Source organism: Bombus fervidus, chromosome 9, assembly GCF_041682495.2.
Source record: "Bombus fervidus isolate BK054 chromosome 9, iyBomFerv1, whole genome shotgun sequence".
Classification (NCBI taxonomy): domain Eukaryota; kingdom Metazoa; phylum Arthropoda; class Insecta; order Hymenoptera; family Apidae; genus Bombus; species Bombus fervidus.
The window spans coordinates 8,180,203-8,195,890 of NC_091525.1; the positions used below are offsets into that span (position 1 = coordinate 8,180,203).

Below are 15,688 nucleotides of genomic sequence, written 5' to 3' on the forward strand. Positions count from 1 at the left end.
TTATTATCTATACTTATATCTGTAAATCTTTCGGATACTTAGAATTACAGTGAATAGAGTAACGGTTGAAACGACGCAATTCCATAACCTAACACACACATACAATGTGGAAAATACGTCGTGCACGATACACCAACGCAACGCCAGTCGTTGAGAAATTGTTAAACTTATAAGCTATGATCATCATATCCATTGCCTTTCTCCCACTCAAGTAACATCTGAGCACGCGAGTGAGGTCCTGACAATGAACATGGAAGGGGTTAGACCTGAAAATCCTGAACTAAAAGCATTATTAGCATATCTAATTTTATATGTATTTCATAACGGGCTAATATTAATTTGTGTTTCCTCATTTCATTTCAAATTTCAATGACTTTACTTTATATTTTACTATGATTTAATGAAGTACTGAAATATTGAATCTAGATGAGTAAATAATGAATATATTTATTTAAAAATAAAGAACAGGAATCAATGCAAGTAATATCAAATTCGATGAACAATGATAGAGTATAAGTAAATTAATCCTCAAGCGACTCCTTCATCAAAGCATATTTTCGAAACTATACATACTGCGTTCACAATTTATTGCTTTGATTCTGAAATCTGCCTGTCGCGAAGTTTTTTCTTGCACATAAAATTTCATACATTTTCATACGGGAATAATTCAACACTTTAATACTTTTATAGCTAAAATTATACTCGAATTTATAATATGAATATCAAATAATTAAAATGTTTAAAATATTAGTATAAAATGAAATTGATGATGAAATGAAAATGAAATTGTAAATTATTCATATATATTGTTATCATCATTGTGGAATAAGTGCATTTTTTATTGCAATCATTTCAATACTTATCATGTATTAGAAAATTAATATCTTATTTAATGTATATATTTGTAAATATCTATTTTAATTATATTCTGATTTTAAAAGCAATTATGTGTCGAATATATATTCAACCATGCATATTCAAACGTATCATTCATATCATATAATATTATATTAATATTATATATTGTAGAATGTTATATTAATAATATCAATATAAAATTAATCATCAAAGTCATGTTATTAGTATATATAACGCGATATGCAAGAAAACCTATCCTAGCTAATAGATAAATAAAAACACAAAGATAATGTTACTACTCACGGGTATAATAAATATCCGCGATCACTATGCTCGCAAAAATTCTACATAATACAACCAGTCACCCGTGTCGATTCGGACCTTTCGCCCTACGACATGATTGAGTGACCGGAGGAACAAAAACGCATGCGACTCACAATAAATGCGAGGAACGTGGTCATCGATGCTGCGGTAGCCCAAGGAAAGTCATCGCGAGGGCTGTCATTAAAGAGGAGTCATACAACTCACAATTAGATGTACAGAACATTACTACAGTAGTTCAGTAAAAGTCATTTTAAAGGCCATGATTGAAGTCTAGACTGTAAAAAATCTGCAATAAAACGTAAAATATTAGAATTTGTTTTTAATACTATAGAATTAATTGAAATACAATGTGCAAAGATACTTACATTCTTGACTTTTGTAGCATCACTACCTCCTTTTCAGGAAATAGGAGAAAGAGAGGACTGTGAAAAATCTGTAACAAAATATGATATATCCTAATTTGTTAATAAAATTTAATATTCTGAAATGTAATATTCTAATAGAATTAGTTGAAATATAATGTGCAAAAATACTTACAATTTTAGCTTTAGCTGTACTAGATTCTCACCAAAAAGTAGGAAGAAGTAGGAACAGTGAAAGAATCTAAAGAAACAAGAAATATTATAATATATTCTTAAAAGTACAAAGTTTATTTAAAAAATTTGAGATAGTAAGAGATGGAATATTTTACTAAAATTGGAACTTCGATGGAACTAATCTCTAATAGCTATAATAATCGAAACTCTAATGTAAAAGTTTCAAATATAGAGATTGAAAATCTAATTATTTTTTGAGCATGTTAGACACATTTCTATTTTACAACTCAATTTTAACAGAAAAAGAAATTTCTAGACTTCTTAAATTATGTCTCTTTTAATTAGTAGCAATTCAAGCAAAACGCAGAGAATAAAATAAATTAAAATATACATAGATATTTACATTGTTGATATCCTGGAGAGATTACATACTCTTACGAAACCTCCAATTCTAATACCGAAAACGAATATTTAAAAATAGTAAAAATAGTAAAAAAATAGTAATATATTAAAAATTAAAAGTAAATAAAAATTAAAAATAGATAAAAATAAAAAAGTAAAAATAAAAGTAAAAAATTACTAAAACGTGCGTTTTGTTAAAAATCGACGAACAAACACTGAGTCTAATTTCGCATAAAAATTCTAGTTAAATTTACAATTATTTAAGAGCTACTGCGCTCTGAAAAATATCACTACTATTATTACAGAACAAATACTGACTTTACTGATCGCATTGCATGCGACCACAAATATTTTTTGAAAATAAAGGTGTTAGTTGGGGATGGAAGCAGAAAAAAAGTAAACTTTCCTTCTTCTCCCTTCTGAGCGTTTGTTTACAAATGTACTGGTGTTCTTATAAAGCTATGAACATAAATGTTTATTATTCTTGTTTTTCGAAGTATCATAGCTAATATTACCAGATTGGAATATGTATCTAAAATTGATATCAATAAATATAAAATATTATATATGAATATTGTAAAATATCTCAAAATAACATTCAATTATCAAATATTAGAAAATATTATAAATCCAATATAATTGATTTAATGCTAAATCTAACAAAATTTGGTGTATTTGGTTTAAAATACAAAATTTATTTTAAAAATCTAAGTTGTTTAACTACTTAGAGCGCTAATTTAGAATATATATTAAAAGAAAGAAATAATTCGATCAATTTATGTGAAATAAGAATGATATATTATTCAAACTAACAAAATAATATCTCTAGTGTTTTTTAATTTGGTCTTAGCATTCTTAAAGAAAAACAAAATTTTTTATTATATTATCGTATATTATCGTACGTATCAAATATATATATATATATATATATATATATATATATAAATAATATTATATAATATTACCCAATATTTTACCAATAATCCAATAAAATAACAATATAAACGTATGTATAAGACTGCTTTTATCAAAATGAATGAAACATTACCAAATTTCTATCAGAAACCACCAAATCGACTGTCAATCATTATGGCGTCACTTTTTGAATTCTTACAGAATAAGAGTCTTTCCCGCCATTAACCAATATTTGCACACAAGAAAATCGACGATTTCAAACAAATATATAAAATCAGAATCAATTACATATATTGAAATTAAACGATAACATATTTCAAAATCTGTCCCAAAAAAAAAGCAAATAATATAAGCTATCAGTAACTGTAATGATCAAATACATGATCAAAGGAAACGCAAAAACAAAGTAGTATTTAAGTTAATTAATTTTGTTATAATAATATTCAATACATTAATAGATGAACTTGTGTTAATGAAACAAACCTAATAGTAATGAATAAAGGCTACAGAATTGGAATTGGAATTGGAATTGAAATATGGAAATATAACGCTATTATAATAGATTACACACCTCACATAAATTAATAAGTTTTGACACTCCGATTTTCGACAAGTAAATGGCTCCCCGCGCCACAGTTCGACCACTCAATTTCGTTGCGTGGAGAGGAAGTATCGCCCGGCGGCAAATTGAGCGTGTTTGAATCAGTGAATTCTCATTGGTTCTACATTATGTATTGTTTGTAGGAAATACGGTTTCAGCGAATCAGACTCATTACAATTTAATTACATATAATTAGATATTTATAACATATAATTAAACTTAATTATGTTTCCTATTTAATATAATATAAAATAGAATTAACATAATATAAAAATAATAATTAATTTAAGCAAGAATTAAAAGTTTTATAATAAAATAAGTATTATAATAAGATTATAATTAAAATTAAAATTATAAATATAAAATAATATAATTATAATCAAGTATAATAAAATTTCAAAAAATTTGTTATTATTTTATATGAAAATAATTTACAATTTTTCCCTCAAAACGGAATTGATGTTGTAATTTTTATTTTATACAATACAAAACATTCTTTGTCGTGGTCATTCACTCGGTAAGCCACTACTAATCAACTTAATCTCTATTATATAACTACTTATTTATAAATAAATATTTCGAATAAATTAAATATTAAAAATATATAAATGACACTTGTGTATATAAAATGATGGTTTATTCTATTTCTTTTGTATCTTTTTTAGTAAACAAAAATAATAAAAGGAAAAATGATTAATGTTAAATTGGTATTAAATTATTGCTCTGCAACAACATGTTCTGGCACAACTTTTGCTACTTTCCTGAATTCTTTTCGCAATGTTTTAGGACATTGCATTTGTGTCCAATTAATGGGTATCATAGCTACACCTGTAACACGAAGATTATTAAGAACAGAAAATAATTTTACCTTTGTTTACTTACCTTCCTCACTATGTGCTATCACTACACCTAATTCATTTTCTGCTGTACTTAGTTGATAAGTATGCGCTTCTGTCATTGGCATCTAATTAATGCATAGGAAATTATTCAAAATTTTATCACCAATAACATATTTTTTTTTTTTTTTTTTACAAACGAGCTCAAGGATACAACTCTTGCAAGAATAATATCTCCAGGTCTAAAGCACTTATACATTTGAATATTATCTTTATCTATTGCACGAACATCTTCTTTCCTTAAAATTCCTCTATAAGGTCTTGTCAATACAATGTCACCTATACATTTTATACTACATTTACAAAATCTCTGATTAACAATAGTAACCATAGCTGTTACAATATCACCAGGTGCAGGAACAATGCTTTGTTCTGTTATTCCATGGACTTCTATGGTACGAGTCTGAAATTTAATATATCATTATTATTATTATTATTAAAAATAATTATTTAATATATAATATATGAAATTTATATAATAAATCTCAGTGTTGAATAATGTTTAATGTAATTAATAATTAAAAATTACAATAAAGATATTTCATAATGAAACACAGTTTGACTAATATCCAACAATGTCTAATTTGTATTGCTATTTAAATCATTTTAATTCCTTACTCACATTTTCTTTTTGTATTAATTTTACTACACCAACTAATTTCGAATAGATATAGCCTTGTTGCTCATAAGTTCCTGGTCCAGCAATATTATATTTGTCAGAGACACATAACCTCTGTCCTATAGAAAAATATTCCATTTTTATTCTTTAACCATATAATTTTCTCTCTCATGTTGGACATATAATTACCTGGCACGCATACGATAATGTCTTTATCTTTGTCCATATTGTTATAAAATTAAAACGAATTTATTTCGTGCATGTAATGTACCAATGAAGTAATAAACATAGCTTGTAAATAGTTTGGGTGTTATATACGATTTAATGTAATTTAATGTAAAATATACTATTATTAGCTGGTAGTTACTAATAAATTATGATCTTTAAAGATAAATTTACATTAAATAAGTTTGATATATTTTATAGTTTTCTACTTAAAAAGCTAATATTTCAAAAAGTAACCTTTTATGTTATCTTAAATTTGTGAATTCGATTCTGTTTCCCCTAGATTTTGATCACGTGAATTTATTTACTTCTTCTAATTTATTAGAACACTCGTTGACTCGTTGAACAAAGAATAAATTTAATAAACAGAAAAATATGATATTTCAAAAAATTGATATTTATAATCACAGATGAGGTTTTAATGGCCAGAATTATAGGTGTATCTCGTTTGTGTAGTAAGAAATAAATTTGTAAATTAATGTTAACATTTAAATTCAAGGAAGATGTGTGAAAATAATTTATAAAGCCTTTGTGTTTCCTAAGTATCAAATAATAGTATATCAATTCTGAAATTTATTAATTAGAAGATGGCTGATGAACGAAATTTTCGCTCGTCTTATTATGAAAAAGTATGCATTTTTACGTGAAATATTTGTATTAGTAACATTTCTTATCGCTTAGGTTATCAATAATAGAACACTAATTATGAATGTGATTAATCAAGTATATAATTAAAATATAGGTGGGATTTCGTAGTGTCGAAGAGAAAAGGTCTTTAGAAATATTACTTAAAGAGCGTCCTTTGGATAAAGCAAAACTGAAACAATTCTGCTTGCGATTTACGGTTCCTACTAAATATAGAAACTTTCTTTGGAAAGTGTTATTGGATGTGATACCAATTTATATAGATAGTCATAAATTTATAATAAGTCAGAGAAAAGCAGAATTTCAAGATCTACAAAAAGCTTTAAAAGTTACAAAGATTTTGGATGATTATACAAAACCTCATTTAATGCTCCTTACTATGTGGTTATTGCGCACTAGAAGAGCAAAACTTGACATGAATACTCAATTAGAAGTTCCCTTACACAGGTATCAACATTGGTCTCATATTTTGTTAAATGTAGCTATTAATTATAATCTATTAAATTATTGTCTCATTGATAATTATATTTATTTTCTTTAGAGCTATGAATAGATTGGCTGAAACATTATGGCACATTGTTGACATAGATTCATATGAGGAAAAGTTAGTAGACACATATTGGATATTATGTGGACTTTTAGATCAAGTACAAAAATTTCATAAAGAAATCAGTAGATTACAAGAATGCACTTATACCTTGTTAGAGAGAGAAGATCCAGAATTGTACAAGCATCTTATTAAAATAGAAGCACTTTACAATATTCCATATGACATTTGGTTTTCTTCATGCTTTGCAGGAACAATATCTAATGGTTCTATAGCAAAGTATATATATTTAATATACTTTAAATAAAAAATAAAAAATATATAATTGTAAAAAATGATCTATTTATTACAGAATATGGGATAAAATAGCTGTAGGTGCATATAGAACCTTAATCTTTGTCACTGTAGTCACCTTAACAACTTTAAGAAGACTTTTATTGAGATGTGAAAATATAGATGGTATTTTGGATACTATTGCCAATGTATGGAAATATCTATATATGTTTATTTATACCAGTATGAATTATAACAATTGTTTATAAGCACATATTTTTATTCTAGATAACAGAAGAAACATCTGAAGTAATTGTTAACAAAGCAATTGAATCTTGGCAACAGAGTGGTTCAACACTGACAACTATTTCATAAACTATTTAAGAAATTAAAATCTTCCTCTTATGAACAAAATTGTATCAAAACAATTATATTATAAATTATAAAGTATAAAGTAACTTCTAACTTTAACCATTAATTTTTTAAAATATAAATATTTGTATGTCTATAGAACATGTTTCCTTATATTTTAAAAATAATTATTTTATTAATGCATCCATCATACATTGTACATATACAATTACTTACTTTATTGAGGTGTTAAGTCTTAAACTGGACTTTGTTTTTTATACTGTGACTTTTGTTTGTTTTGCAATGTTACATTACAACAGTGTTGATGTACTTCTGTGTGTAAGAGCAAACTTTAATAAATAACTTTCAAATCAAGCAGAAATATAAAATTATTGCATGTTATACTTATATTCTCCAAGAAATTTAACACAAATAAGTTATCATATATTCTCAAAATTTGTTTTACATATTTTTTTATCATCAGATATAATAATCTTGTCATATATATTTATGTTGTGCATTTTTAGTGGAATTTTATTCCACAACTTACCTTAACAAAGAGATATAAAAAGATATGTATAGCACTTCCTCAATACCAAAGTAATTTCAAACAACAAAATAGTACTGATGGGGTTAAGATTTCATATGAATTGATTAGCCTCTCTTTCAAATTTTTACAAAAGAAATCATATATGATGATTTATTTACATTTTTTCTGATTTAAAAAATAGCATTCTTGGAGAAAAGTGAGATCATACAAAATTTTATTTTTTGCTCACGCATTGCACCATAATTTCATGAGTTCCTAATGTTTTCTAATATTACAACTCTTGAATAGGATGTCTGCTACTAAGTCGTTCTTTGGTTTTCGATGGGATTTGAGCATCCTCTTTTATCGTGAATTATCTCGTAACAAATGACAGTTATAATTTCATATATACTGAATAAAATTATGAACAATAAAGCTAATTTCATTTCGAATATATCGAAGTAGTCTTACATTTGTTATAAAACAAATATAGTATTATGCAAATTTTAACGCAACATGGAAATTTATTCTAAATAATGTTGATTTCAAATTCAGAGAGTTATGTGGGCTATGGCAATGCACATATAATTCCGCAGACATTAATTCTTTCAAAGTACAAGTAAAATGCACAAATACACTACACTATTGTATTTTGTTAACATCAATGACTCCAATTTATAACATGCACATTTTAACGTTTGAGTAACGCTGTCAGCATTCGACTAATAATGTTCATAACATTCTTGATCAAAATCTACCATTGCCTTCAAATGGCAAAGTATAATTTCATATAAATTGTTTCTTTTTTTCTTTCTGATTAAGGCCATTGAATTCATTCTGTTGATGTCTAATTATTAAAATAAATATTTATGCAAAAAAGATAGTTAATGTACTTTACAAACATCAGCTAACTCTTACTAGGTATTATATGCGATTGGAAACTTATTCTCTATTTCAACTACGTAAAGTTTCATTTACAACGTCTTTCCATTTTTTCGCGACTATTGCACTCTTCTTTCTTCGTTAATTCAAAGGTATGCTTAAAACAAAGGAATGCATGAAAAATGAGACAAAGTACATCCGCAAATAAATAAGATTTTGTTTTCCAAAGACAATTCAAAAATGTCAGAAAATATCCTAAACTGAAAATTTATAATGCTGGTGATCAAAGTAACAGGTGCTCTTGCCTAAATTATACAAAATTGTTGCCCCTTATGTGATCCTAATAAGCGATGAATAACATGCATCATAAAAAAAGTTTTTACATAAAAAGTTAGAGTTTTTACGTTATAAGTCTAGTAAAAATACTGGTTACAACTTTCATTCGTTTTACCATTTTATGCATTGGCAAGCTACACAAACCAGGAGTCACTGATAAATGAATCAGAATGAATGAATGAATGAGGTGTCCGGTACTTGGTACAAGATAATATTACAATCTCCTTTTCTTTTTAAATGTAAAATTTTAACTTTTTATATAACAAAATATACCTAAAATGATCGAACTTAATGTTTAGCTCAACCTAAATGTCATTAAAACAGCACTGTTTGTAAAATTTTTCGTAACCTAAACATTAAGTGGATTGATAATCCTAAGATAACTTCAGTTATTGACTTAAAGATATAATATAATACAATATAGACAGCTTTTTTAAAGTCTTTGTGTAGTAGGTGCACTTGATAGTAACCGTTTCTCTAAAGATAGAGTTTTATCACAAAGGTACTTGTCCCTCTTCTTTCTTGTAGCTCGTCTTAGTTTTTACAATAGCTATAGAGCAGCAGAGTTGCAATTGTCGACTAGAGGTGACAGCGGTCCTATTTTTCCTTTCCCGCTTCCCAATTTGTCTCCCTCATAATGTACATCCAAGGATAAACCTTAAATCATAGCAAAACTTAATATAACCATATATATATAAACGTGTGCACACATGTGTGTATAACATACAAGACATTTTTTATGAGTTACATATATGTTATATAAAATATAGATGTATTTTAATTATATTAATAGCTAAGATAATAATTTCCGGATAAGCGATCACATTGCTTATACGTTAAGCGTGATGTTAATAAAAGATTTAAGTCTTGTTAGTGAGAAACAGCTAGTAAAGAACGAAATCTATTAAAGAGAAAATCCAATTTTAATAAATTAACTACGAACAAATCCATTTCCCGATTACTTATCCGAAGATTACTATGATATCCCTTTTTATAAAATTGATATACAATCTTCATATTTTACTGTACCATCGTTCAGCTACTATTGTTATCCAAATTGACTTACAATAAAATCCACCACCAAAAATACATCTGAATTTTAACATAACTGACAACCTTTAACGTACATTTCTGATATGCGTATTTACCGGAGAGCCTCCGGGAGGTGGATGGATGATGTAATGGACCAGTTGACATTGTGTTTGATTCAGGTATAAATGCAGCTACTAGTAATGCACATATCACAAGTAATGCACCAAACACAAATGGTGGTCCTGGTACAAGCTGAAAATATAGATTTTGTTGCAGTACTTATATCAATTTAACTATAATTACATCTTAACTTTTAATCAAATCTACCTGGGTTACTATTTGTGGCATAATATCAAGATGTTGCGTGGCAGTTCCTGTTTTGTTATTTTCATCTAATGGAGATGGCCTTGCAGGAAGGGAAGGAGAATTGTCGTTGAGATCAACGCGAAAAAGATAAAAGATTACTCCAAACATTGCTGGCCCTAGACCATTACATAATCCACGCATTCCGGTTACCATGCCTTGTACCAAACCTTGTTTATCTGCATCAGAATGCATGGATATAAACGCAGAGATTGCAGGATATGTAATACTTGACACAGCAGCAAGCACTCCAGCTGCCCACATCATCCTTAAAATTACAGAAATATCTAATAGAATTCATAAAATTCTATTTTTATTAAAACCAAGTTGTAATAGAATATAAGTAATGTCTTACTGAAATTTTACTTCAGAAATTAAAAGTTTGTAAGCATGAACAAGAAAAAATTACCATGTTTGTGAACCGAAGCCAAACCACATGAGTTGTAACATCTCAAATAGAAGGCCTAACATTATAGTATGTTTACTGCCAAGTGTCTTTATCAAAACGCCCAAGAGAGTTTGAGCGCCAACGCTTAAAATTCCAACCACAGCAATAAAAAATGCTACCATTAAAGCAGTAAATCCCATAACCTTAGTCAAGTAGACAAATATACAACTATACTGTCCTGCTTCAGGAAGATAGCTCAGGAACACAGTAATACACAACATTAAAATAGTGTGATCTTTGCCAACCTAAAATATCAAAATTATATTAATATTTTAATTTTAATTATTATTATGTCAAATAAAGATAAGTATCTTCAATTAATTTAAATATCCTATTTAAAATAGAGTAAAAAAACTTCTAAAATAGTGAAAATATCTATTTTTAAATATAAATTTAGTAATTTGGGTCGATTCCACTTTTATATATGATATTTCAAATTACCTTTCCAAGATAAGCAAAGGGGTCTGCCTGCTCCCAAGAAATAGGTGCTGGTGGACGAGCTTTTTCAGGCAAACTTTCAGGTACAGCCACTAATATAAAAAACACATCCAACACTGCAATAGCTGTTGCTAATGCAACTACAAGATTTTCTCCATACACTTTCATGACATAATCTCCCAATGCTGGGCTTATTACCATACTTGCAGCAAAAGTTGCAGATACCTAATAAAATAAACTTATGAAGAAAATGGTATAAAATACTATAAATTATATAATAAATTTTGTAATAAAATACTTACTAAACCATATGCTGGAGATCTTTGATGTTCCTCAGTAACATCAGCAACATATGCAAACACCACTGAAAATGTGCAAGCAAAGACACCACTGATGGAGATCATAGCAAAGAACCACCATGTATTAATGCTCATTAGAGGAATCGGTGCACATGTGAAGGCTACTGTGATGAGTAGAAAGAATTTTCGACCCCATACATCAGACAAGGCACCAATTAATGGTGCAGAAAGAAATGATAAGATTCCTTTAATGCCCATTATCAAACCATTCATCAGGAACGTATGATTTGGAAATGTAATATTTAATACAGAAATAACAGGCATGGTTAATAAACCCCATGCAAAAAATTCCAAAAATATTACAACCAGAGCATGGTACACACTTGCCTCTCCTATACCGGAACTCTGTAAAACAAAAATAATAAAATATATAAATATTCTTTGTATGCAAAATGTGTGTATACTACTAATGTATGTATACACAGTTCATAAGCAGCCATGATATCTATTTGCTATACCCAATAAATATGAAACAATAAAAAGATCATTTTTACAAAAGTACAATATCAAAAGTTTCTTTGGATTTATCAAGAACTATAAGCACTTTGCAAATTGTGACAGCTGACCTTAAGATGTCTGTAGCATTGCTGAGCAAATGTAAGAGAAGGTGTGAGTTTAGCAATAGCATGTTCTTGGCTGTTGTGAATTTCAGAACAGGAGGGGCCCAGGCCCTCTGCTCCACCTTTTGCCCCAGGGGGCATGACCCCTAAGAAGTATTACTATATATATTTCTTTCCATACTTATGATTCTATCAATATTTCACTTATCAGTTGTTCAGATCCATATAATACTGTAATGAATAACCTTGACTTAGCATCATATCAATTTTTTATTTCCAAATATTCAACCTAATCTTCACGAATAATTATTGATTATTACTGAGTTCTTTCTTAATTACATTTATGTGTTAATTCTAATTGAAAGCTCTATTTTTATTGCATTTCCTTGTGAATATTTTTCTAATATATTTAGTTTTAAATTCTACGTATATATATATATACATATATATATATATATATAGATAGATAGATAGATAGATATATTTTGTTATATCACAAATATCATTTTTCCTAGTAAGATACAATCTTTGCTTGTCTTATGATTTGTATAGAGATTGTATTATCCTCAATTATATACATATAAAATAATTGAGTTATTAATTGCAACAAGCTTCTTTCTTATTTTCATTAATACTAATCTGTTATTATCATAATTTGTGCCATTAACAAAAAGTTAAAAACTATATAAGAAATACATAGTATGATCTATTCACTATTATAACTGGATCTTCATCATTTAAACAATTTTACAAATATTCTTTAGTATCATTGCTTTTATTTTTGGTCAATTTTATGTATTTTTTCCCATCCATACAAAGTGTACTTTTCTTTGTTTCTCTTTTTACATTTCTCAGCAATATAAAGACACAAAATTCTTTATGTACATAAAATATTGTGCTAAAATCATTAACATTGAACAAAATATCTGTGTATGACCATCTTAAAAATATACTCTTCTATCTGTATACAGGATTTTCAAAACATTCGGATTCTCTTATCACATATTGTAGTCTGTAGCTATTAAGGGCAGCTGGTTTAAAAAGCACTACATTGTTGACAGATTAAATTTCTTAAAATTTCCAGGATTTCTTTCTTTTTATGTAGTATCATTTAAACATTTCTTCTTAAACTGTTCTCCTTTTTTAGGAAAAACTGTAATGTTTTCGTCAAACATGATTCGATTTGTTATCTGACAGTGCGACGAAGTTTTTCATAATAAAACTATCATTTAGTATAATGTCATGCGATTTTTGTATCATCGGAAACTGTCACACGAAATATTCATCGACATTCCAACTTTTCGTAAAACTTGTACAAGTCACAGTATTATATTAAAGTGCATTAAAAAATGGTATGATCGGTAATAAAGACTGACAGATCGAGGTGGAGTAACTCGTCCCGTATTTAATATTTCTTGGTACTATAAGTTATTGTCAACACCTCTTCACTTAAGATTCTTGAAACCACATATCTATTTAATAATTTCCTGATCTTTTTACTGTCCACTCTTATATTTTTCAATAGAATTATTAGAAACTTTTTGAAGAAAAACCTGAATCACTGCATTGCAACTCTTCCACCAAACCCCCCACTTTTTATCATAGTAGCTGTTCTTTCGTCATAGCTTCAGATTGAATCTAACCTAAAAATTTAGTAACGAACCGATAATTCGTTCGTCGTATATTTATAATAATACGCTTGGGAACGAAAAACGGTCTAACTTTGAAAAATTTTACATAGTCTTTTTCTCATTGCTTGTTTCGTGTACGAAAAGCTTAGTTGTTTTTATCAACTACATATTACTGGAAGCTGATCAATATGCGCAAGTACGATATTATTCGAAGGACCTGTACATATATAATAATACTCTAATAAAAAGAAACTAACAATTTAATTCAATTCTAATAAAAGGCAGAAATATTGCAAACCAAGATAAAATACATTTATTTTCACGAACATGCGCTTTATGTTTTCCTTGAAAAATCATGATCATAATGATATGTTACATTTTAATAGTTTGAAGTGATTTATTATTTCAATAACTACAGTGTTTTAAAAACATAAAACATTTTCCTATATTCATTTAAGATATATATTTCTAGTGTAAAGCATAAAGAATTTATAGGTTATTATATTGTTTGTACAAGTACATTTATTTTGAAATTAAATATTTAATCGTTTATTTCTTTGTACTGTGTATTGTATAATATTGAAATATATTTTTGATTTAATACTTTATCACAAACAGTAACAACAATATATCGAATATAAAATAAAAGCATTATATTATAATAGTTTTTCATAAACTTTGCAGGATATAATTTATCCTTTTTGTATTATAAAAGATAGCAATGAAGCTTCTATTTTAGCTAATTCTAATTAGTCATAAAAAGAAATTAATCAAAAGGAATAAAAAGAAATAGAAAATTGGTATAATTTAAATAAAATTAATTTTACAATTATAAAATAATGTTGAATAATATTCTAAATAAAATGTAGTATATTTGAAAGAATTGTAGTACTATTATATATTTCATACCAGAAAAACATTGTAAGCTACATTAGGAAATTAACAAATGAAACAAAGAAGCTGGTTGCAGGTTCTAAGTACCTCATTAATTATAAAGTACTAGAAATGAACAGAAGTTTAAATAGTTTAATATACATTATATTTAACTGTTAACAAGATTATTATTGATATTACCATATATTACAATTAGTATCTTCCTGACCAGTTAAGAAACAAAAATCATAAGAGATACAGGATTGAAATAAAGGCATACAAAGTTCATTGTACTTTGAAGAAAAATTCAAAACTTTCTATGAAAAACGTGTTAATTGTATTTTATAACAATCCTCTATGTGAAAATGAATTTTACTAATATATAATGTATAAAGAATGAATAAAGATTCAGCCATGTGTCAGTATTATAATTACAATGCAATTACGCTAAAACTCACATAACTTTCGTACCTATTGTTTCTGAGAATAAGTTGAATGAGTCGAAGTCGCGTTTTGCGAAACATTTTAATCATTAAATCCACTATTATCGCACTACTTGGTAGAAGATAAACACAAAGTAAATTCGTCGTTAAGAGTTTGTCATGCACCGAAACGAAAACGTACTTACTTTCGATGCGAAATCATCGAAAACATATATAGAAAAAGATGAAGGTGTAACTTAAAAATCTAATAGGTATTAAACTGAATATGTTTCAGTACCGTAATGACCCCATCCTTAATAATGAATTTTCGGCTTCGTACGATCATGCCCACGACCTTCTTTGAGACCTTGGCGGGCATATTCACGCACTGCGCGCACAGACTCTTCCGTTTTTTCAATTTCATTAATTCCTAAAAATTCGATGACACTGTGCGAGTCATTTTTTCTGGTTAAAGCCTCACACGGACACAAACAAGCGTTATTAGCTTTTAAGTCGACCTTTGTAATCGTATTCTACATAATGCTACAAACGACAGTTAACCATGTCCGCAGACTACTACAGACTACATCAGGCAAATGCAATATGTTCTAGAATGAATATAG

General features: G+C 27.6%; 3 protein-coding genes and 1 long non-coding RNA gene across 8 annotated transcripts; 1 reads left to right on the top strand and 3 right to left on the bottom strand.

The window, feature by feature from the left end:
* Window positions 1-1,099: 1,099 nt before the first annotated feature.
* Window positions 1,100-3,666, bottom strand: LOC139990585 (uncharacterized). Its single transcript, XR_011800595.1, has 4 exons — window positions 3,607-3,666; window positions 1,720-1,785; window positions 1,548-1,615; window positions 1,100-1,468 (listed from the first exon to the last, which is right to left on the bottom strand). It is a non-coding gene; the product is annotated as an uncharacterized lncRNA (long non-coding RNA).
* Window positions 3,667-4,251: 585 nt separating this feature from the next.
* On the bottom strand, window positions 4,252-5,482 carry Csl4 (exosome component 1 Csl4). The gene is made up of 5 exons (XM_072010695.1): window positions 5,341-5,482; window positions 5,155-5,270; window positions 4,687-4,935; window positions 4,519-4,600; window positions 4,252-4,464 (listed from the first exon to the last, which is right to left on the bottom strand). Exons 1-5 carry the CDS (start codon window positions 5,375-5,377, stop codon window positions 4,352-4,354), a joined length of 597 nt encoding a protein of 198 aa, XP_071866796.1. The 5' UTR covers window positions 5,378-5,482; the 3' UTR covers window positions 4,252-4,351.
* A 381-nt stretch (window positions 5,483-5,863) lies between these two features.
* Tbc1d7 (TBC1 domain family member 7) lies at window positions 5,864-7,312 on the top strand. Its single transcript, XM_072010694.1, has 5 exons — window positions 5,864-6,005; window positions 6,119-6,468; window positions 6,563-6,847; window positions 6,921-7,050; window positions 7,130-7,312. Exons 1-5 carry the CDS (start codon window positions 5,964-5,966, stop codon window positions 7,214-7,216), a joined length of 894 nt encoding a protein of 297 aa, XP_071866795.1. The 5' UTR covers window positions 5,864-5,963; the 3' UTR covers window positions 7,217-7,312.
* LOC139990981 (hippocampus abundant transcript 1 protein) lies at window positions 7,052-15,666 on the bottom strand. Of its 5 annotated transcripts, none has more exons than XM_072010692.1 (8): window positions 15,364-15,666; window positions 12,146-12,370; window positions 11,523-11,924; window positions 11,224-11,445; window positions 10,744-11,027; window positions 10,299-10,602; window positions 9,969-10,223; window positions 7,052-9,596 (listed from the first exon to the last, which is right to left on the bottom strand). In XM_072010692.1, exons 2-7 carry the CDS (start codon window positions 12,278-12,280, stop codon window positions 10,002-10,004), a joined length of 1,569 nt encoding a protein of 522 aa, XP_071866793.1. In that variant the 5' UTR covers window positions 12,281-12,370; window positions 15,364-15,666; the 3' UTR covers window positions 7,052-9,596; window positions 9,969-10,001. The 5 variants fall into 5 exon arrangements, with proteins under 5 accessions (XP_071866793.1, XP_071866792.1, XP_071866789.1 ...); XM_072010691.1 differs by having other exon boundaries at window positions 10,088-10,223; window positions 15,364-15,665; XM_072010688.1 differs by having other exon boundaries at window positions 10,067-10,223; window positions 15,364-15,665.
* Window positions 15,667-15,688: the final 22 nt, after the last annotated feature.